This window comes from Pteronotus mesoamericanus, unplaced genomic scaffold (genome assembly GCF_021234165.1).
Source record: "Pteronotus mesoamericanus isolate MK-2021 breed Mesoamerican mustached bat unplaced genomic scaffold, CSHL_Meso_final contig_263, whole genome shotgun sequence".
NCBI lineage: Eukaryota > Metazoa > Chordata > Mammalia > Chiroptera > Mormoopidae > Pteronotus > Pteronotus mesoamericanus.
The window spans coordinates 9,338,031-9,360,070 of NW_026555112.1; the positions used below are offsets into that span (position 1 = coordinate 9,338,031).

The window sequence follows — 22,040 nt, forward strand, 5'->3', positions numbered from 1 at the left end:
GTCATAAAATAAAAAATGCCAACTGCAGCTATGGCTGTTTCAAGAGAGATAGCCAAGATAGAATGACAGAAATAGAAGAAAAAAATTGATAGTCAAAACTATGCCAGTTAAATGTAAGCATAATAAGAGGAAGCTGAGGTAGCAACATAACAGACAAAATATAATTAAAGATGAAGAGCATTATATGGAGTTAAGCTGAATTTTTGTAATAATAAAATATGTAATTCTTACAGATAATAGATTTTGCTTAACATAACAATGAAACACATGAAACACATTTAAATATACAAAGAAAATTTGATGATGGCTTAGTCACAATGATACACAGGTGCATGGTCACAATTTTCAGAATTTGATGATGAAGTAGACAAACTAAATGGGGTTATAGATGATGGTATTGTGGAGGAGAAACAAACTTTCCTTTCCCTTCAAGATTTTTCTAGCCGGTCCTGTAATCAAATAGACATAAGAAAGATCAGCAAGAGAAAATAACCACATTTAATACATACATACATTTGGGACCCCACATGCACGAGAGAGAGACCCCACATGCACGAGAGGTTCAGAGATAAAAAGGGAGTGCTGGTACTAAGACTTCCTGAGCCAGGGATGGGGTAAGGTGCCCTGGGGCCTTGAAAGCATCGGTGTAGAATGGTAAGAAGAACAAATGCTTAGTACAGAGGAGTTTATCCTGCCCTATAGATAGATTGGAAGAGCTTATCTATGATAATTGTTTATTTTGGGCAAGGCCCCTAATTCAAATTCTTCTAGGTAGTTAAGGGAGGGGCAGAAGTTTCTCTTGAGCCCAAGGCTAATGCGGCCTTTAGCTCCAAACAATCTTCGTATCACCAAGACACATCTTGGGGTGACTCCTTCTAAACTCCCACAGTATGAATTATGCAGTTAATAAGCTTGAAAAATATACAGTTTGCCTTTAAAACACAGAGACTATGTTTTTCAGTGCTTATGTAATGTAAGAAAACTACATACTAGTTTTAAAAGAAAATCAAAAGAAATGATTTGAAGTAATTATTTTTGACTATAGTGTGGTAGAACTAGAAATGTATAATTAAGAGACAACAAATCTAAGCACTTAAGAATTTAAAAACAAGCACTAATTTTTAGGGTAAAACGGAAATCAAAACTGAATTACCGACTATATATGTAACGATTGAAATGAAAATAGGACTTGTCAAAACCTAAGTGATGTGGACAAAATCATACTCAGTAGAAATGTCATAGCCTGTAATGCTCTTAACTTTTAAGTAAGAAAGAATAAGATTAGAGTTAAGCATTCAACTCAAAGAGCTAGGAAAATGAATATAATATAGTAAATAGATGATTGAATTTTTATAGTTAAGAACAGAAAGCAACAAATTAGAAAGTAAACAAATAAATGAATAAATAACACATCCAATAGATGTTTGTTAAAAATAAAGTTAACCGAATCTTTGAATATAACAATAAAATAGAACCACCTGAGCAAAGCAAGAAGAGAAAAAGAATATGGAACATTATGAATGAAAATGGTGATAGAAGTGCAAATACAGAAGATAATAATTATAATAAGAATGCGTACAGTTTTTGTTCAATAAGTTAGAGAATGAAAATGGAAATAATTGACTTCCTAGAAAAACATAAATTACAAAATTGGTACAAGACAAAGTTTACTGTATTGATAGGTCAGTAACCACAGAATAAAATTAAATAGGAAATTTTAAGGCTTTACTCCACAAGAGTGCTAGTCCTAGATGATTTTACATGTTTGCTTTTTCAAATATTTGAGTAATAGACAATTTCTATGTATGTTGACATATTCTGGAGATTAGAAAAAGGCATAAAACTCTTCAGTTTACACAACTCTGATACTAAAACTGAAGTAAAAGAGAAAACTGGAGACCAATTTTACATATGGATGCAAAATTCCAAATTCTGAGTAGCAATACAGGATCGTATTTAAAAATGTACACCATACATAGACAGATTTACCTCCATGAGTATAAACATTATTCTCATCAGGAATTAAATTATATTAATGTATAAAAAGGGAAAGCCCATTTGATCATCCTGAATGGTGTCCTGAATAAATGCAGCACCCCAGAAGGGCGTCCTGGGTTACTCTCCTACAGAAACAATGGTGTTACTGGGTGGCAGGCACTGCGCTAGCACTGTACATAGACTGTCTCATGTAGTCTTCATAACAATCCTACAAAGCAGCTATTACTGGTATGTTCATTTTATAGAGGAGGAAACTGAGATACAGATGTCATTTTCCCAAGGTCATGCAGTTAGAGGTGGAACCAGCATTTGCACTTAGGCAGTTTGAATCCTGAGTCTGTGCTTTATTCATTAGGCTATTTTGCCTATTTTTGTTCATTACTGAAGGAATAAAAACTTAACGTGGTGAAAAGGTAAGGTATCTATGGGAGTCTAATAGCAAACATCGTACTGAATGATGAAGCCTACGAGGCATGTCATCAAATTCATCAAGACAAGAATTATCCCCTCATTATTTTAGTGGTTCTAGCCAATGCAGGTGGATAAGAAAAAAGAATCCAGGATGAGGTCAGGTGATTAGCAGTTTAATTCCATCTGCAACTGTAACACCCCCTTGCCATGCAATATAACATAGTCACAGATTTCAGAGATTTCGATGGGACTATCTTTCGGATACTATTGTTCTGCCTACCACAGTATCCTTGGAAATACTGTTAGTAAGAAAAGAATATGAGGATAAGAACAATTGCCACCAAAATAAGTATTTGCACAATAATGAGAGAGTAATCTGCCTTGCCTTTTGGTTTATTTTTCAGGAATTATATCCAGGTAAAGAAGAAAAGATGAGGGCTGGGAAGAATTCTATGCTTCCAAAAAGCACAAGTGACAAAGTTGAAACTGGGTTGAAATTAGATGCTCTAGTTTTCCTCTCATGTTTTCTTAATTCTGTGGTTCTCTGCACAGTTACAAATTCCTTCTCATATTCTAAAATTCTGTCTTGTGGCATATACTACCTATATTGTAGAGAGATCTTAAATTGTGTGATTAACAACTTAAAAAGTTATTTCACAGTTAGCCACTTCTGGTTTGCTGTGTGAATACATGGTACTGGGAGTTGTGTCAAGCACGTCAAGGTGCATATTTTTCATCAGAAAATACTTGGTTTGTGTAATTTTGGCTTTGGTGTTCCTTAATGTGCTCACTTATGTAAAACTATGCATTTATGGTCTCTGATGTGACTACATATTAAGTCTATTATATTGTATATTTTTTTCTGAAGTGAGAAATTTGTTATATTTGTTAAATTTTCTGTGACTCAATAAAACAGGCATTTATTTAGTAAAGGTCGATGTTTTCTGTTATTTTTAGAAAGCATCTTACATTATCAGAGGTACCCTTACGTTTTCTCCTTTTCCTGGAAATGATTATACAGGACCAGCCCTGTGCTGTGCAGTGGAGTAGCCTCCATCCACAGGAGGCTGTGAAGCACTTGAAATATGGTCATTCCGATAGCAATGTGCAAAACAAAGTGTAAAATAAACCCTGATTTTGAAAGCAGTACAAAAAAGAATGTAAAAATACCGCAATAATTTTTTATATTATGTATTGAAATGATATTTTAGATATACTAGGTTAAATAACATTAAAACTAATTTCCCTCTTTCTTTTTACCTTTTTAATGCGGTCAATAGAAATTTTACATACATGGCTTGCATTATTCTAGACCCTTTGATCAACATGAGACACTTCTAGTTAATGAAATTTAACCCGGTAGTGGTTGTACCCTGTGACCCTTAATCAGGTCTGACTACTGTCTTCTGCTGCCTTTGGGTTGCTGATTACTGGGGAAAGGCTAGGTCTCTGAGGGGTGTATAGAGAGAGAGAGAGATGATTTCTAGAGCTAGGATTTAAAACTACATTTAATCAAAGCCATAAGGACCCTTGATTTTACCAACAGTACTCAGTAGCTTATGTACATCTGTCCAGTTCATCCAAACATGGAAGCCAACCATTAAAATACAAATCAAAAAGAATGGGGACTTTCTTTTGCATTGCTTGACATTATTGGTTTGTCAGAAGACCATTCCTATGTGCACTGACCCTGCCCAAGGCACTCGACACCCGTTCTGTATGGGTTTTCATACCTGGAGCCCTGAAGTGATCTCAAGTGTCATGAGTCAGGTGAGAATCAAGAAGACTCAAAAGACTCTTATGTTATTTCCCACAGGTTGGTGGAGGGCATAAAGGTGATCATTTGTGGAGTGGCTGTGTTTAAATCTTATTTGCTATACATGTGAATATTGGCCCAGGAAACTCAAGTTTACTATTTATTTAGGAATAATCTTTAATATGTGAAAATTCAGGGAATAAAACCTTTTTGACTAAAGAATGTCCTGGTTATTTGAAAGTTCTGTGGAAAACCTACTTTGTTATATTTGTTCTAAAACAAACTAAGTTGATTTGTTTTATTAATATAAAAAGTATAACAAAGGAAACTGAATCTTGGGTAATTGGGGATCTCAGATTATCTCAGAGTACTCATTCTGGGCAAAAATTCTTACATACAGAAATTTAAAAATATTGACAAGCAGGTATTGGGGATGAGATTGAGTGTATGTTAGAATAGAACCAAGAATCAATAAATTGACTTTTTTTGGATTAATATGTAATTGAGTAGTTAAAACTTCTTCAAGATGTCCCTTAAAGGCACTTAGAACTCTTGCATTTTATACAACAGCCTTAAGTTAATACAGACCCTCTTTTTACATTTGAAGATTATCAAAGAAAAATGAGAGGAAAGCAGTGCAAAAAGTTGGAATGAAATAGATTTGCTCACAGATTGAGCTTTTAAACATCAAGATTTATTTTTTAAATTAAGTTTTTAATGGGAAGGTTTGGGTCTGGCTTATCTACAGTGTTTCAGTTATGTGTGTGGATGTTCTATGGATATATGGATTCCGCCTAGAGGCTCTGTCAATAGGTGCAGTCAAATATATTTATACATATGCTGAATTTCTATTCTAAACCTCCTTGTTTAAAAAAAAGATGTATCTCCTTCCATCCTAGTTAGGAAAGGAGACATACATTGGAGATTTTTTTTTCATGCTGTTGTAATTAATTCCTTTTTTCCCCCTGATTATGGGGAACTGAGATGGTATGGGTAAGTGAAATCTATCGACTCTGAATCTATTTTAGTTATGAATATCAGTATCTTTCCTTACTAAATATTTATAAGGTCTAATAGCATACAGAAAATTTTAAAAATAATTTGAGTTAGTTTACAGTATTTTCTCATTTCTTTTCTATCCTGTGCCTGAGGGATTCCCAAGCAACCTAGTGCTCCAGTCAGCTTTGATGGAAACTTGGCTTTCCTCACAAGACACCACTGCTCTAACCAGGGCATCTTATCATCCGTGCATCTCACTTGTGTTGGAAACTTCGGTCATTCTTTTACTCTTGTCTTATCACATGGACACCATTTCCTATAGGTTTTATTTTAAACATATCTATTTGAATTTTCCCCTCTTATTTATCCACCACTGTGCCTTCATTGTTCAAATTTGTTTCTTCTCAAGACCATTAAAACAGACTACTAACCCGACTTCCTGCCACCAGCTTGTAGCGTGTTTCCCTTCCACCTATCACTAGAGCTCTCACCGAAAACACTGACCTGATCATGTCAGAGCCATGTTTAATATCTTTGTGATAAACCTCTCATTCCAAGTTGCCTACAGAATAGAGATGAAGTTTCTTGACAAGTTACAGGTCTCTTCACAATCTAGAGCAAACCTATGCTTTTTATTTTATTGCTGTTTTTGTTTTTCCGTGAAGGATTACACGATAATTTTGGCTATTCAAACATTTTAGAGGTAAATGTATTTTCTATGTTAATGCAAGTCTTTCTCCTCTGTACAGTTAGAATAAGGATAGACTCTGTATTTTAGTTGTGTGGATATGAGTTGATAGATGTACATAACACATTTAGGATATTAACACACACAGTATTCTACAATTTTCTTTTTTTAACTTTATGTTTTGGTTAACTTCCAAGGCCACTACATATAGATCAAACTTATTTTTTTATAATAGTTCCATAATATCCATGGTCTAGGAGAGTCCTAATTAAATTTTTCCTTTTTTTGATGGCCATTCATGAGTTTTCTCTTTTTATACTATTAAATTTATACAATAAATAGTTTGTGTCTGTAATTCATCACCAGTTATAAACTATGCCAAAAAAATGTGATTCTGGGAGCAGAATGGCTGCTGCCGCGTGGGGGATGAATCAGCACTGGGACCTGCCCGCTACTCTCTCAGCTCTCTTCCCGGGGCCTCCTTCCCCAGACCCTCCTCAGGCGTCTCTATCCCACTCTGCCCCTGCCTTTGCTGGAGCTCAGGATTGGTACAGCCACTGTGGAAAGCAGTGTGGAGATACCTCTAAAAAATTAAAAATGGATCTGCCTTTTGACCCAATGATCCATTTCTGGGAATATATCTAAAGAAACCTGAAACACTAATTTGAAAGAACATAAGCACCCCTATGTTCATTGCAGTGTTATTTACAATCACCAAGATATGGAAGCAGCCCAAGTGCCCATCAGTAGATGAGTGGATAAAACAACTATGGGACATTTACACAATGGACTACTACTCAGCTATAAAGAAGAAGAAAATTTTACCTTTTGCAACAGTATAGATGGACCTGGAGAAAATTATGCTAAGTGAAAGAAGCCAGTCAGAGAAAGACAAATACCATATGATCTCACTCATCTGTGGAATCTAATGAACAAATTGAACTAACAAGCAAAATAGAGGCAGACTCATAGATGGAGAGCAGATGACAGCTAAGGGAGGGGGTAAACTAGGGGGTGGAGGGATTGAGGAAGAAGGACTCGCAGACATGGACAACAGGGTGGTGACCCAGTGGTGGGACAGGGAGTACACGGGGACTGAATGGTAATGGAAAAAATACAATAAAAAAATAAAATGGGATTTTAGAGCCAGAATAGAGAAATCAGTGAATACAAAAGAATCCCTAGAAACAGACTAGCAGTACATATAAGAATGTGGTGTAAGATGAAGTTGACATTTGAAATAAGCAACAAACAAAAAGCACAATTCAATAAATAGTCCTGAAAAATTGTTTTAATTATTGTGTGTGTGTGCGCGGCGGGGGGGGGGGGGGGAGTTCAGTTCCCTACCTCACATCATTTAACGCCCTCGCCTTCAACTTTACCTGTTATCCTCTAGTCCAGTGCTTTTCAGCCGGTGCGCTGCAAGAATTTTTAAAACATGCACTACCTGATTATTTAGTCAGGGGCACTGACTCTTTTCCCTCATATTGTCAAACAGAAAAATGACAACAGCCAACACAGCAATAGCTGTCTGGTATGAATAAATCAAAGTTACACCTAATTTTTTGTCAGATTGGCAAAAAGCATAATGTATTCTTGGATGTGCAGCAAAATTTTAATAATTATTTTATGACTAAACTATAAGAGATGGAAAAAGGTTGCAAATCACTCCTCTAGTCTAGAGACCATGCATTTTATCTATTCCAGAGACTATATCTCCTATTCTGCTGTTCCAAGAAGAGGAGAGAGTCTGAGAGTCTGACTTAGATGTTCTAATGATATTGCTGGAAATTTCAATATTTCATTCCTTTTTATTTCTGAGTAGTACTCCATTGCATAGATATATGACAATTTGTTTATCCTTTCAACTCTTAATGGATATTTGGGTGGTTTCATTTTGTGGCTATTATAAATAAAGCTGTAATGAATACTTTATGTATAAGCCTTGATGGGGACATCTGCTGTTATTTTTCTTGACTAAATACCTAGAGCAAAATGGCTGGATTGCAGGGTAGGTGTATGTTTAACTTTTTAGGAAATGGAACTTTTTCCAAAATGGCTGTACTATTTTGCTTGTGCACCTGCAGTGTGTGAGCTGTAGTTGATTTATATTGCTGTAAACAATGGTATTTGAAGTCTTTTTAATTGCAGTCATTCTAATGGTAGTGTCTCATGATTTCATTTTTCATTTCTCTGAAGACATATGATGTAAGCACCTTTTCATGTTCTTCTCCGCCACCTGTATGTCTTCTTTGTTGTATCTATTCAAATCATTTTCCTACTTTTAAATTAGGTTATTGATTTTTTTATTAGTGGAATTTTGAGGTTAAAAAATCTATTCTAAGTCAAAGAATATATTAGAAAATGTGATTTGCAAATGCTTTCTTCCAGTTCACCTTCTTTTCATTCTCTTACCAGTATCTTTGAGGATCAAGCACTCTTCATTTTGGTGGAGTCTGATTTGTCAAATTTTCTTATGGAATGCATTCTTTTGGTGTCATATCTAAGCTATCTTTGCTTCACTCAAGGTCACAAAAGTTTTCTCTTACATTTTCTTTGTAGAAATTTTATGGTGTTAGGTTTTACTTTTTAAATCTATGATTCATTTTAAAGTTAATTTTTGTATCCAGTATGGTGAAGTATGGATCAAGACACTTTTTATTTATTTTGGCCTAAGGATATTCATTTGTCCCAGAACAGTTTTTTGATAATTCATTTCTTTAATGAATTGCCCTTGCACCTCTGTCAAAATCAATTGTATCTGTGTATATGTCTAAATTGACTTTCTGTTCCTTTATCTGCTCTGTTGATCTATCTTGACTCTAATACCATACTATCTGGCTTGTTTACTAGAGCTTTATCATAGTCTTAAAATCAGGTAGTGTTCATTTGCAACAACCTGAACAGACCTAGAGGGTACTGTGCTAAGGAAGTCAGACAGAGAAATACCAGTGCCCTGTGGTTTCACTTGTATATGGAATCGAAAGAACAAAATAATCAAAGAAAATGGAAACAGACTCATAAAGAAAAAAGTGAGGGTTGCCAGATGGGATGAGTTCGGGTTGGGGCGCTGGGTGAAAAAGGTGAAGGGATTAAGAAGCAACAAAATAGTCCTGGGAACGTAAAGTGCATCATAGGGAATGTAGTCAACAATACTGTAATAACCATGCACGGTGCCAGGCGAGTGCGGGAAGTGTCAGGGGGATCACTTCATAAACTATGTGATTGTCTCACCACTATGCTGTACACCTGAAACAAATATAAAATAATATTGAATGTCAACTTGAATTGAAAAATAAAAAAGTTTATCTTTTCAATTAACATTTGAGTAAGTACATTCTACTCACTTTTATTGTCTGTCCCACCTTAATTTAAATCAGTATGATCTCTCATTCAGAATAGCTATTTATTTCTTCTCAGAGAAGCCTCTGTGCTCTCTGGTACTTCAATTGTCTTCCTACTTTGTAATTGTTATTATATGTCTATTTTACCCATTAGACTCTATTCTTGTAAAGAAGGACCTTGAATTATGATTTTGTGCTCTCAGTGCCTCGCTTTATATGTCACATGCAATTGGGGTACAATAAATATTTTGTGAATATATGAATTAGCTTGTCGTTAGATGTTAGTTTTGATGGCTTTAATATCATCATAAACATTAGATAAAGTCATTTTTAGGTCTACTTTTGGAAAAGTGTCCTTCAATGCCTCACTTATTCAAAAGCTAGAAACAGTTTCTGTAATTTTAGTGATCAAGGGTAAAATGGACTTTTGTATAGTGACATGTTATCTCCAGAATATTCTTCCCATAATGTAAAAACATCCTAAAGTCCTATAAATCACTGCCATCTCAGAATGAATGCTAAAAGGGAAGAGGCAGCTGTCATAAATCTTTATTCTCTAGTATATAATATAGTAGCTGAATTTTAATTGCTTCCAATGTTTAAGTAATGACATAAATAGGGAAATATTGGCTCCAGATTTTAATATATGGCAGTGGGCCTGTATTTGCTAATAATTTTGGAAGGTAGTTATATTTCTTAATATTTTCCTTGCACCAGAGAAATAAAGTTACCGTTCCGAGGGGCGTGTATGGAAGATGGTGACCATTTTTCAGATGGCCAGGATTTTCATACGCAAGCTGCTGCTGGCTGTGGGACTGCCCGGCTTCTTTTTGGTTTTTAAAGCACCGTCCTGCCTAACCATTAACTCTGCGCTTGTGCTCTGTTTGCAGCATCTGGCGAGGCCCCAATGTGAACTGCACAGACAGTTCGGGTTACACTGCTTTACACCATGCGGCCTTAAATGGACATAAGTAAGTGCCACTTATTTGGACTGGAATCCTTGTATTTAGTTACATGTGATGAAGTTAATTGTGTCTGATGATAGTTGTCTCATGCTGCCATAAGTCCCCGGGGCTTACATGAGTTTGGAGAGGCATCAGGTAGCAACACCTGCAAGCCAAACTTGGTAGGAATGTTGCTGAGGATGATTAGGTGCAGAGTAAACTGAGAGAATTTCTCTAAAATCATCAAATGTCACACAGGGAGAATGGAGGAAATGACAGAACATGTTAGTCATGTGCAGCTTTGGGGAGGGATGGGATAAAGCCACGTAATAATAATACCGCCCTACCTTTGGTGTCTTCACCTAACATGGAATTATTTACTAGGAGTGAAATCTTAATACAACCTTGCTATTATGAGCCAAGGGTGCTTACACCAACCACTTCAGAATCCTTCACATTTAACTAAAATGCTTTCTTGTTATCAGCATTCATGATGGTCTTTCTGGTTTTAAACTTGTTTAACCTATAGAATATGTTTCAAATAATGTGATAGTATACAGTATGAAAAGTGAAAGCATGTGTAACCATAGCAACTATTTCCTTTCCAGAGTTTTAGCTAGTAACCTAATGGTTTAGTGACAGAGTCCAAGTGGGAGGTGTCTTCTGAATGGCTCAGATGTTCTGTCCTTCCCTGTCGGGACAAAGTGACACTTTTCATGTGTCTCTTCCTCCTATTTTGTTTTTCTTTTCTCTAATAATCCAGTTTGGTCTTCCCAGATCTGCGATTATTTCATTTCACTTCAGTTTTTCACATGTGGTAATTACTGCCTTAAAAATGCTACTCACCTTTTACCCTGACCAGTGTGGCTAGGTTGGGCATCATCCCGCAAAGCAAAAGGTCAGCAGTTGCATTCCCGGTCAGGGTACACGCCTGGGTTGCAGGCTGTCCCCTTTGGGCTTGTGCAAGAGGCAACCAATCTAAGTGTCTCACATTGATGTTTCTCTTTCTCCCTCCCTTTCCCTCTCTCTAAAAATAAATAAATACAATCTAAAAGAAATTAATATTAAAAAATGCTACTTACCTTTTGCTTTTTCCATCTACATTTTTTTTTTTTTACTTTGAATTGAGACACAAGGGACTTAGTCATACTTGATCACGTTTTCTCACTCTAGAAACTTATTATTTTTGTCATTATTTATCACTATACTTTTTTCAATCTTAAAACTTATGGCATAAATCTAAAATGATTATTGTCTTTAAGGAGCCATCTGAATTACATAAGCAATCATAAACTTAATGTTTCATCACTTGGATTCTTAGTGTATCAGAGAATTAGTATTAGAATTTCCAAATTACATTTTTTTAATCCACTCCCTATTCTGTATCACCTTATGTCATCTAATTTAGAACCATTTTATTTGCCACGTCTTTTTCAACTAGTAGAGAGGAAAATGTGTACAGATCCTTACCATCTGAATCTTTTAAAGGAATAACTATTTATTTTCCTTTGTGCCTGGGTCATCAGGAATGAAGCCACATTAAATTAGCCCGAGGTATACAATGCTGATGGCTTCTTTGGCGTCTTAGGTTTGGAGTCCATGAAGTTCCAGTTAGGATCACAAGCCGACAAATAGCAGACAGAAGGTCTCAGGCTTGACCATTTGACCTACACTATTTTTCTTTTTTTTTATCTCAGCTTAGCAGTATAAGCACTTCTCAAAATAATGTCCCAAAATGGATTAGTATTCATATCCCTCCTTGATTTGAAATGCTTAGTCAATGTTATTGATTTATTCATAATGGCTTAAGAAGTTCTAACCATTGAGATATATTTCCCTGTGGCCCAATGCATAATTTTTAGTTTCTATTGGTTATATATAAAGTGAAACTAATTTAAGTGAATTGAATGGCATTCATTAAGATCATCATAAAGAGATTGGGGATTTTACTAGTTATCTTTAAGATCTCTTTAATTGCACACATTCTCTGAGAATTGTATATCTCTGCTTTGCTTGTCTGAAGATCTCATTTATCTTTTCTTTTTAATACTTTCTAGAAAGATTTTACTTGGTGTCATTCTATAGGCATTGGAAAAAAAGCAGGAAATTTCTAATCCTATTTCCCTGTCTCTGCCAGTTACATGACCTTGAGCCATTTAATTAACCTCTCTAGACCTCAGCTTAACGTACTGAATATATAGACTGGCTATTTTTCCTTGTTTCTCCCAGTTATAATATTTTATGGTATACTGTTTTGGTATTTGTGGGTCGGTTATGTACTATGGCACTACAACTCTGAAATTTGGATTTTCATCTAGAGTGTAAGATTGCTTTATTTTAAATCATTTAAATTATCTATGGTCTTTTAAAACTAGAGATCACCCTGCTGTCCTCACTTTCCTCATTTATAGATGGAGAAACAAGGCCATTCTGGATAAGTGACTTTGTGGCCACTTGGATATAAGGTGGGGTTATGTCTGGAGTCTGAGTGTGCTAGTTCAAAGTGTAGGATTTTACCAATACTCTACATTTCTCCCCCTTTGTGGCTATATGCACATCAGTTTCCTAAAGTCTTGCTGGCTTTTCTCTGTGACATTATGGAATCCTGGGCTGCCTCCCACTGTCATCAACTGGTGCTTTCACATGGAACGCTAATTTTACTATTGTCTTAATAAGAGATATTTGAAGGAGAAAAAATGTCATAGAATATATCTCAAAGGCAGAGAAGAGTGGTTTTTCTTTTCTTTGTCTTTGCTATTCTCACTTAGCATAGGGAATGAACAATTTATTATGTTGTATTCTTTCCAAGGAAGCCTTAGCAGTCAGCATAGAAATACATCCTTTCCATCTTTGTTGCTATTGTTGTAGCCATTGGCTCTAGATTGTTTCCATAAGCATTATAATTTCTAGGCTAAAGTTTGTTGAATCATAGAGCTAGAAGTAATGTTACAGGGTCCTGTAGTTAATTCTTTTGCTTTGAACACAGACTTTTTTGCCCCTACTGCTAACCTATTATCTAAATACTTCATACTGCATATTAAGCCCATTTCCTCTTATTCTGTATGCTTTATTGGTAGCACTTATTTAACACTAGTTAATCCACAACTGGAGCAGCATCTTGGACCTGAAATACACTATTTTATATTGGACAACTCATCTCTGCTTAGCCAAATCAATACACAATAGAAAATATGCTCTATTGATGATTTCTTGGGTTATTTGTAATTGCAGATTGGCAAATTACCTTCAAATGATACAAAAATCATGGCCAGTAGTGCAAAATCCACTAGCAACAATTATGGATAGATTATTTCAATAAATAGACTACAGACTTATCTATTACCCTCTCTCTCTCTTTTAATATGAAGAATCCATTGTCTATCTCATGTATTTCTACGTTCTCTTCTGAATGGTAGTAATTAATTAACCAGCATGGAGGAGGAAGACATTTTACTCTACCATTCTGTATTCTTCTGGCTCATCAAATAATCACATCAACATGAGACAAATTATTGACAAAAGAGAATAACCAAATTTATTGCACATATACATATGGGGTCCCCACATATGTGAGAGGTTTAAAGACAGAAAGTTAAAATGAGGCAGATGTGACATTTAGTTAAGGCTGATGTAAGGCACCTGGGGCCTCAGAGCAGGGAAGGTCGTTGGCAGGTCGATGAGAAGAGCAGATAATTCAGCAAATAGAAGTTTGCTCTGCCCGTATTGATAGGTCATAAGTTATTTCTGGTAATAATTCTTATTACAGATAAGGCCCCTAATTTAAATTATTTAAATTGGCCACTTTATCACCATTAGGGAGAAGTAAAATCTTCGAGAAAGTTTGAAATCAGTAGAGCTTTCATGATTTTGAGAATTTCATTTGTTTGGTTAATACTGTACCTATATAAAGATGATTTGCACTTATTTCAAAGTTCTTTTGATACCAACAAGCAAGGGTCGATGGAACAAAATAACTGTCTTTGGTAGTGATTTAATTATAGGGAAACTTGCTGTTGAGGTAAAAAAAAAAAATGAATTTTGAATTTTCCCAATTAGTTTAATTTCACACAGATCATATGCTGAAACTTCTTTTAAAAAACTTTTAATATTAGCAGTATATTTCTCTTAGAAAATGAAACAATTTAAATATAGTAGCAAAAATCAATACTTTTAGAATTCCTATTTTTACCCAAACTTATATATATTAACCTCAAGCTGCAAAATGTTGCAATGATTTATATTGGATTATTATTAAATTTATTTGGTATTTTGTTTAGCTTCTGGGAAATGAAATTATTTTTTCTGTGATCCCATCAGTCACATTTACTTTAGAATTTTAGATCATTTCTTACTTACTTATCAAATGCTGCATATAAGAAAAAGTACCAGCCTTGGCTGTGTGGCTCAGTGGATTGGGTCCCAGCCTGAGAACCAAAGGGTCACCAGTTCATTTCCCAGTCAGAGCACCACATGCCTAGGTTGCAGGCTAGGTCCTCAGTAGAGGGCGCTTGAGAAACAACCACATATTGATGTTTCTCTCCCTCCCTTCCTCCCTCTTTTTCCCTCTCTCTAAAAATAAATAAATAAAATCTTTAAAAATAATAAAAGTACCATTTTATGTTTAAGATAAATAGGGATTACTTCTCTATAGGCATTGTTCATCAATATAACTTAATATTTCATACTAAATAGCCAAGCCTAGTCAACATGTTTATTTGTTGATACCTCTAAAATACATAATGTGCAACTTTAGTAAAAATTAAGAAAATGTTGATTTGATGGGATCCTAGTGTTAACTACTCATCTAGCATAGATACTACAAAAAGGACCTGAAATTTAGTTTGAATGAGTCTGGATTAAAAAGGCCTGTATAATTCATATTATGTGTGGTGTACATAGATACAGCAGAAGAAAGATTAATGGCTATTTGTCGTTATGATTCAGTAAGGCAGACATGTACTTAGAGATATGACTTTATATTTCACAAATGTATTTTCACGTTAGAAGTCTGAGCCCAGCCATTTCATTACCTGATATCTTTGAATAAGATGGAAAGCTCAACTTAATTAAAAATTTAAAGCTAAATTTACATTTAAAAATAAACACATTTAATAAAGTAAATAAATTTTTAAAACAAATACAAATAATAGTACTTAATTAGAATCTTATTCACCAAAGGCCATTGTATAAACATACATATTATTTTTTTTCTGATTTAGGTACTAGATAGTGGTATAGGTGTGGAAATATTTTTTCTTCTTTCTTCCTAGGTTATCTGGCTGATGTAATAATTAAGTTGATATAAGAGAGATTAACAGGAAGAAAAACAAATTTAATTACTTATATACAGGAGCTCCATAAAACAATGAGATCCAGAAAGCAGCCAGATAACTGAGGTTTAGATAGTCCCTTGAGCTAAATAAGGGATACGAGGGAAGGAACGCCATTCACAGGAAGGTGAAAGGAGATGTTTGGAGAACAAAGGTTGCCCTGTTATGCAGAAAAAGTTTCTTAGGTAAAAACATATCTTTGGTAATAGCTCTCTTTCTGGTTTAGGCCCCCCTTCCACTTTAAATGTAGGAAGCTGAGGGAGAGGTAAAGAGTTTTTCCAGAATCTGTTGGGTTTTAATTGCCTTTAACACAAAATAATCTACACAATATATACAAAATAATACACAATATAAATGATGGGTAAGTTAGTTTTTTCACTATATCTTAAATCTTCCTGACAAATAAAGAATGAATGCACATCCCATACATTATTAGAAAATGTCTACAAAAAAATGAGCCAAAGAACAAATGAAATTCTGAATGAGAGTAAAGGAAAATAGAATTGATGATCTTGTTAAACTTTCCTCTCTACCCTTTGAATGGAAATGCTTTTAGCAGTTTTGGAGTATATATATTTTAATTTTCTTAGGCATTAAGAAATAAAATCCAAACCCTTCACATAATTATCTTTCTCTAATACATAAATTTACAGAAGGCTATTTTGTGGTGGGAAAAATTCTACCTTTTGGAGCCAGGTATTTAATTTAACTGTGTTTCCTTTTGTATTATTTTGCTTTTTATTTAAATTCTGAAATACTTCAGTTAATAAAAAATTGCTCAACATTGCAGTAGTCTGCTTTGAGAATAGGGCTTGAGTGTATACAACTTTACAGTCATATCTGTTTCTCCTTTAATTCACATGACAACCATTTGAGATGGCAACAAGATGTAGAATTTAAATTCTGTTTTAACAATATCTGAACAACAGATAGAAGTTATTTGATTTGCCCAAGGTAACCAAGTTAGTTAGCTGTAGAGTTAGTACTTCAAACCAGCTCTTCTGATTTTTATCAGCTTTTACTATTCATAGGTATTGAATAGTAAGAAAAGGTTTTACCTCATTATTTTTATCTCCGAATGGAAGACCCTATATAATAGCTCTCACATGGCAGAGGTAAGGGGAAGTGTATGAACTGGGTCACCTTCCAGTGTCCTTCTGATTTTCAGATTCTTTTAAAGGTAATTTCCTGGAAGCACTTTCACTTTTACAGGATTTTAATTTTGCTTGGGGCAAGAACTAATATTTGTATAATGCTTTACTATTTATCAAGTGGTTTCTCTTCTATGATCTCATTTAAAAATCTGAGCAGTCTTGACTACTAGTAGGCATTATTATTATTGCAATATCCTCTGCAGAAAGGAAGAAGAAAAATGAGGTTGAATAATTTTTTGCGGTCACATCATTAGACAATAGGTATAGCTGGGACTCAAATTCAAATTTCCTAAAGTGAGATATAAAATAATACTGGTTTTTAAATAGAATTAAAAAAATTATTTTCTCTGAAATTTTAATAGAAAATTTAGGACTCCTTGGAACTTCCTAAATATTTCAACAACATATTCTTGATTATTTCATCATGATTTCATGCATTTATCAATTAAGTCCAATGTTCCAAGTGTGGGGAAGGAAAAATAATTTTCCCTCTATGTTTCCAGGTTCTCACCTAAGACTTCTCCTTTCATATCCCTCCACCCCCCATGATAAAAAGACAGAGTAACAGGAAGGAAAAAAAACCCCAGAAACCTAATAACATGTCTGTTTCCTGTGTATATGGTAGAGATCCAGGAAAACTGAATGACTCCTCTCAAATGGCCAAATCACCACCTTAAATACCATTTCCAGCTGAAGACAAAAGAAGATGTTGGGGAGTGAAGGGAAGCCAGTTACGGGAGGCTCTCAGAAAAAGCGCGATACAAACGAGGGTACGGGGTTGTTACGCAGATTTAAGTTGCCGCCTTCTCCATTGATAACAGTTTCTAGAGACTGAGTCATCTTTCTCCTCCTGGTACACAGAGGCCCCCTTACAAACAGAAATTTCCCATATAAATGCAAAGTCCTTACCAAAGAGTAACTTCTCAGTTTTCAGAGCCCCCTGTTCCCCATCCTTAAAATTAATCAGCCTAAAATAATTCTTATGTCAAATAGGCTTATTTTGGGGTCATATATTCTGCTCCCTTCGCAAGATTAGGCCAAATTCTGGGCAATGGCTTTTATCATTCATTGTAATTTGGTGTTGTATCATGTCTATTTAATTAATTAATTAATTAATTAATTAATTAATTTTTTGTGGTATGGGGGAGGAAGAAATTTTTTTCTCCCCTTCTAGTCCTTTCAACTGGTCTAATTGACTTAATTGACTTAAATTGACTTAAGACAGATTATTAACCAGAGGACCATGTTTAATTATATATGTACATTCAGAAACCTCACATGCATGAGAGCTGGAGGCCCTACATACATGAGAGGTTCAGAGACAGGCAGAATGGAGTATATGCGACATCCTGAGCGAAGGAATGTGGTTAGATGCCTGAGGCTTCAGGAGGGAAAAGGACATTTGTAGATCCTGAAAGAAGACCAGATGTTCAGGAATTAGGTGTTTGTCCTGTCATATAGATAGGTTAAAATAATAACTCTTATTATGGGAAAATCCCCTAATTTAAATTCTTCTAGGTAGTTGGGGGTGTGGTGGGGCAGTAGTTTCTCTTAAGCCTACAGAGTCTCAGTTGCCTTTAGCTCCAAACAGTACATATACCACAAAGGCACATCTTGGACGACTTGTTCTAAACACCTACAATGGGCTATCAGAATTCTATTCTGTTAAATTCTTCTATTTTTAACCTTCTTCTATTGAGCTTAATTTCTATTTAACCTTCCTCCAACTTTTCTCATTTGTTACATTTAAAGCCTGGCTTTATGAAATATTTAAATTTAGCTCTTTGTTACATTCATTCTCACCATTCATGATTTGTTATATATGAAAAACAACTTTAGAATATATTGTAATTGTCTATATGTATATATGCATGAGTTTATCTATCTAGAATTTCTTTTAGAAAGTAATATTTGCTTTTTAAATATATCCAAGTGAGAATATAATTGTTCAGAATGATTGTTTTTGTTTGTTGCCAAGTTCAATAATGACTGTTTTTGATTGATTGCTATAAAGTTCAATATACTAATCATTGTGAATTAATTCCTCTGAGGCTTGAGTATTGCAATTCAGAATTTTTACTTTGAAAACCTAGTGGGATTTAATACAAAGTCCTATAGGTAGGATATATTCAGTATGTACTGAAATTGTATCAGTGGTAGAACTTGTCTCTTAAATAAATTTCCCTCTTGAAATGATTTCTTAGGCTCGAGAGACCAAAGGTGAAGGAGAACAGAGATATGTACAATACTCATTCAAAATATGTTGTGTACAGTGGCTGAAAAGTAATTAAACTTTTATTTTCCAACATTGGGCTGGACTGCGGGTAGCCTGAAAGAGTTCTTTTTGTATTGTGCTGTCTGCTTTGTCCAAATCTTCATTTTTGTATTCCACCTCTCAATAGGAATGAGACATAAACTCCCTAAATGTTCCTTGGCAGTGGAATAACTTAAAAACAAAAACAAAAACAAAACAAGGAGTTTGCTTTTACCTCAAGTTTTTCTTTAGGCTAAATCTCAGGTATGAGCTATCTGCAAAGAACTACTTTTTTAAAAAGGGGAACAGGTAGGCTTTTAAATTATTTTGCTTCATTCATTCAGTTAATGAATACATATATATTTTGCCCAAATGAATACTATTAAGTAGTTTCATTGGTTAGTCAATGTTCTGTATGTGTAGAGGTGGTGGTGGTGGTTTTTCAGGTAAGTATAGTAGCCAAATGATCAAGCAGATTCTTAAACCCAATTTTACATTTCAGTACCTTGAAAGATTATTCTAAATTGCCAGCCAGCATCTAGTATAGTTTTATAATGAGCTGTTTAATAAAATTTGTGCTGTTCAGCTTATTTTCTTTTCTGTATGTGTTTTTAAAAATTTTTCTTCTTTTTTTCATTCTTAGAGAAATAGTTGTCAAACTACTTCAATATGAGGCATCTACAAATGTAGCAGACAACAAAGGTTATTTTCCTATTCACCTGGCTGCCTGGAAAGGAGATGAGGAAATTGTAAAGATTCTTATTCATCATGGACCATCACATTCCCGGGTCAATGAACAGGTGTGCTTGTCAAATGTTTGCTTATACTCTAATTTTTCTAGATTTTTGAGAATGCAGCGCCACAGTGAAAAATTGATTATTTCTGTCTTTACTCTGCCAAAGACCTTTCCACTGCTGAATTTCCGAGAGGAAAATTTGAAAAATTCATTGGCATTTGTATATAGTACATAGGCACTAAGTTGGGCATTTGTAAAGATATTTGTGAACAAGAAAATCCCATTTAAAGGAAGTAGTTGTGATATTTTTTGCGCACCGTATTAAGTATCCATTTTATGGTTGTTGAGTATTTAAATATAGAATGGAACTCACATTTATAATGTGAATTAGAGCTTTTCTTAATAATATTTTAAATGCTAAAGGAATGATGATAGCTATCATTTATATAGTGCTTCACCATTTACATAGCACTTAATATTAAGTGCAATTTTATGAATCAAAATGCAAAATACAGTGTATACAACCGCTAATCACAAACTACTTAAAATTTTCTGTATGTATATATGCCCAAAGTAGAGCAAAACACAGCAGCAGTTGATACTGACAAAGTCATAATATTTACAAGTATATAATATCCACATTACACATGACAAACACATTAGAAAAGGACTGCTATTGTCAGTATTCTAAATAAATAAGGCCACAGATTCCAGAAATAAAATAAGGTCCCCTAAACAGTATGATAACAAACATCTTGAGCTCCGCATGCCCCCTACTGTTCCCATTTTGTAAAACTATATTTGAAAACCAGCATGCAGCCCAACAATTGAGTTTCAGCCATGGCATTAAGCTGCAGGTTGGCAGTTGTCCAATATCAATGCAAGTCGGTTACTCTAGGACAGGCACATCTAATAAAGTATAATTAGCATATTGTTCAAATAGATACAGACTTTGCAGGCCTTTTGCTGAAATTCAAACTAAAGAATAAAAAGTAATACTAGCACTAACTATAAAACAGCAAAGGGAAGGAAAAATTTTTATTTTTCCAAAATGCAGTTGTAGAAAGAACTAATCAAGAAAGATGTTTTATTAATTGGAAATCGTATTAATATTTACCACAATAAAATGTGTTTACAGGTTATGAAATGCAGAATAATTTTATGAAAGTAAACTTATAAATTTGATCTTTAAAGAATGACAAATATGGCTATCTTTATCAGCACATTGTGCTAAAAGGAAATTTATGAGAAGGCCGTTCTGTTCTTCAGAAAACCAAAAGTTAAAAAATTATTTGTGGTATGAGCCATCTGGTGGCTATTCTTAAAACTGTCTGAATGCCCCAAGCAAACCTGAAATAATGAAGATGGGAAAACAATCCACAGTTAATCAAGAAGATGTTAGTTTTTTTCCCCTAAGATTGCGTTTATTTATTTTTAGAGACAGGGGAAAGGAGGGAGAAAGAGATGGAGAGAAACATTGATTTGAGAGAGAAACAGCAGTCGGTTGCCTCTAGTATATGCCCTGGGACTGAATCCACAACCCAGGGCAAGAATATATTAGTATTTACAAACCAAATATTTTTTTAATGACATGAAAATAAGAAAAAAACACGTAGAATTCATTCGTATTTGAAACAAGGATTTTCAGTGGCGTAAGACTGCAGTGGTATGTCTTAAACAGAACATTTGTGTGTGTGTGTGTGTGTGTGTGTGTGTGTGTGTTTTTGATGTTGAACAGATCAATTAAAATATAAAAAAAGTCTTTTTTAAGGAGATACTTTTTCCATTTCCTCTATTTTGTGTTTTGGTTTCTCTTTGGTTTCATCTTAGGGCACCATTATGTCTTCATTCTCCTATACAGAAAATAAAATGAAACTTAATTTGGGAGACCTCTCTTCTAACCTTTCATTATCAGTAAGTTTCCAATTAGTGAAGGGCACTGGTCAATGTGGCAGAATAGGTGAATGCTGTGCTCTCCTCCTCCCATGACCACATCAAAATTACAACTAAATTATAGAGCAATCAACCCTGGGAACTATCGGAAATTAGCGGAACAGCAGTCCTATAACGAAGGACGTACAGAAGGCACATTGAAACTTCATCAGTGTACCTAAAAAAAAAGAAGAAGAAGAATTTATGAACTCATTTGTCTTTTGGAAAGCCAGCCTGTTGGAAATGTGTTGTTATAATTGTTATTAATCTCTCTTATTAACCGATATCATGGGGGCGTGATACACAGCGCAGGTAACACTGACCATCTGGGCCCAGCAGGGCCAGCGACGAGCATGGCTAAATATTTATCACTCTTGGAAACTGGGATAAATACTTAGGGAAAAGTTAGGTTTTCTTTCCTGTTGAAGTCATAAAAATCAAATGTGATATTTTGGTTGCAATAAATGATACATACTTTGATCAGATAGAAAATT

At 34.6% G+C, this 22,040-nt stretch overlaps 1 protein-coding gene across 4 annotated transcripts in view; it reads left to right on the plus strand.

Annotated features, from left to right (window-relative positions):
• ANKS1B (ankyrin repeat and sterile alpha motif domain containing 1B) overlaps positions 1-22,040 on the plus strand; it is an 811,229-nt gene that overhangs the window by 90,496 nt on the left and 698,693 nt on the right. For all 4 annotated transcript variants that reach the window (XM_054574655.1, XM_054574656.1, XM_054574657.1 and 1 more), the window contains exons 2-3: positions 10,087-10,167; positions 19,522-19,678. In XM_054574655.1, the coding sequence (XP_054430630.1) occupies positions 10,087-10,167; positions 19,522-19,678 (238 nt within the window). The remainder of the gene's footprint in view (positions 1-10,086; positions 10,168-19,521; positions 19,679-22,040) is intronic.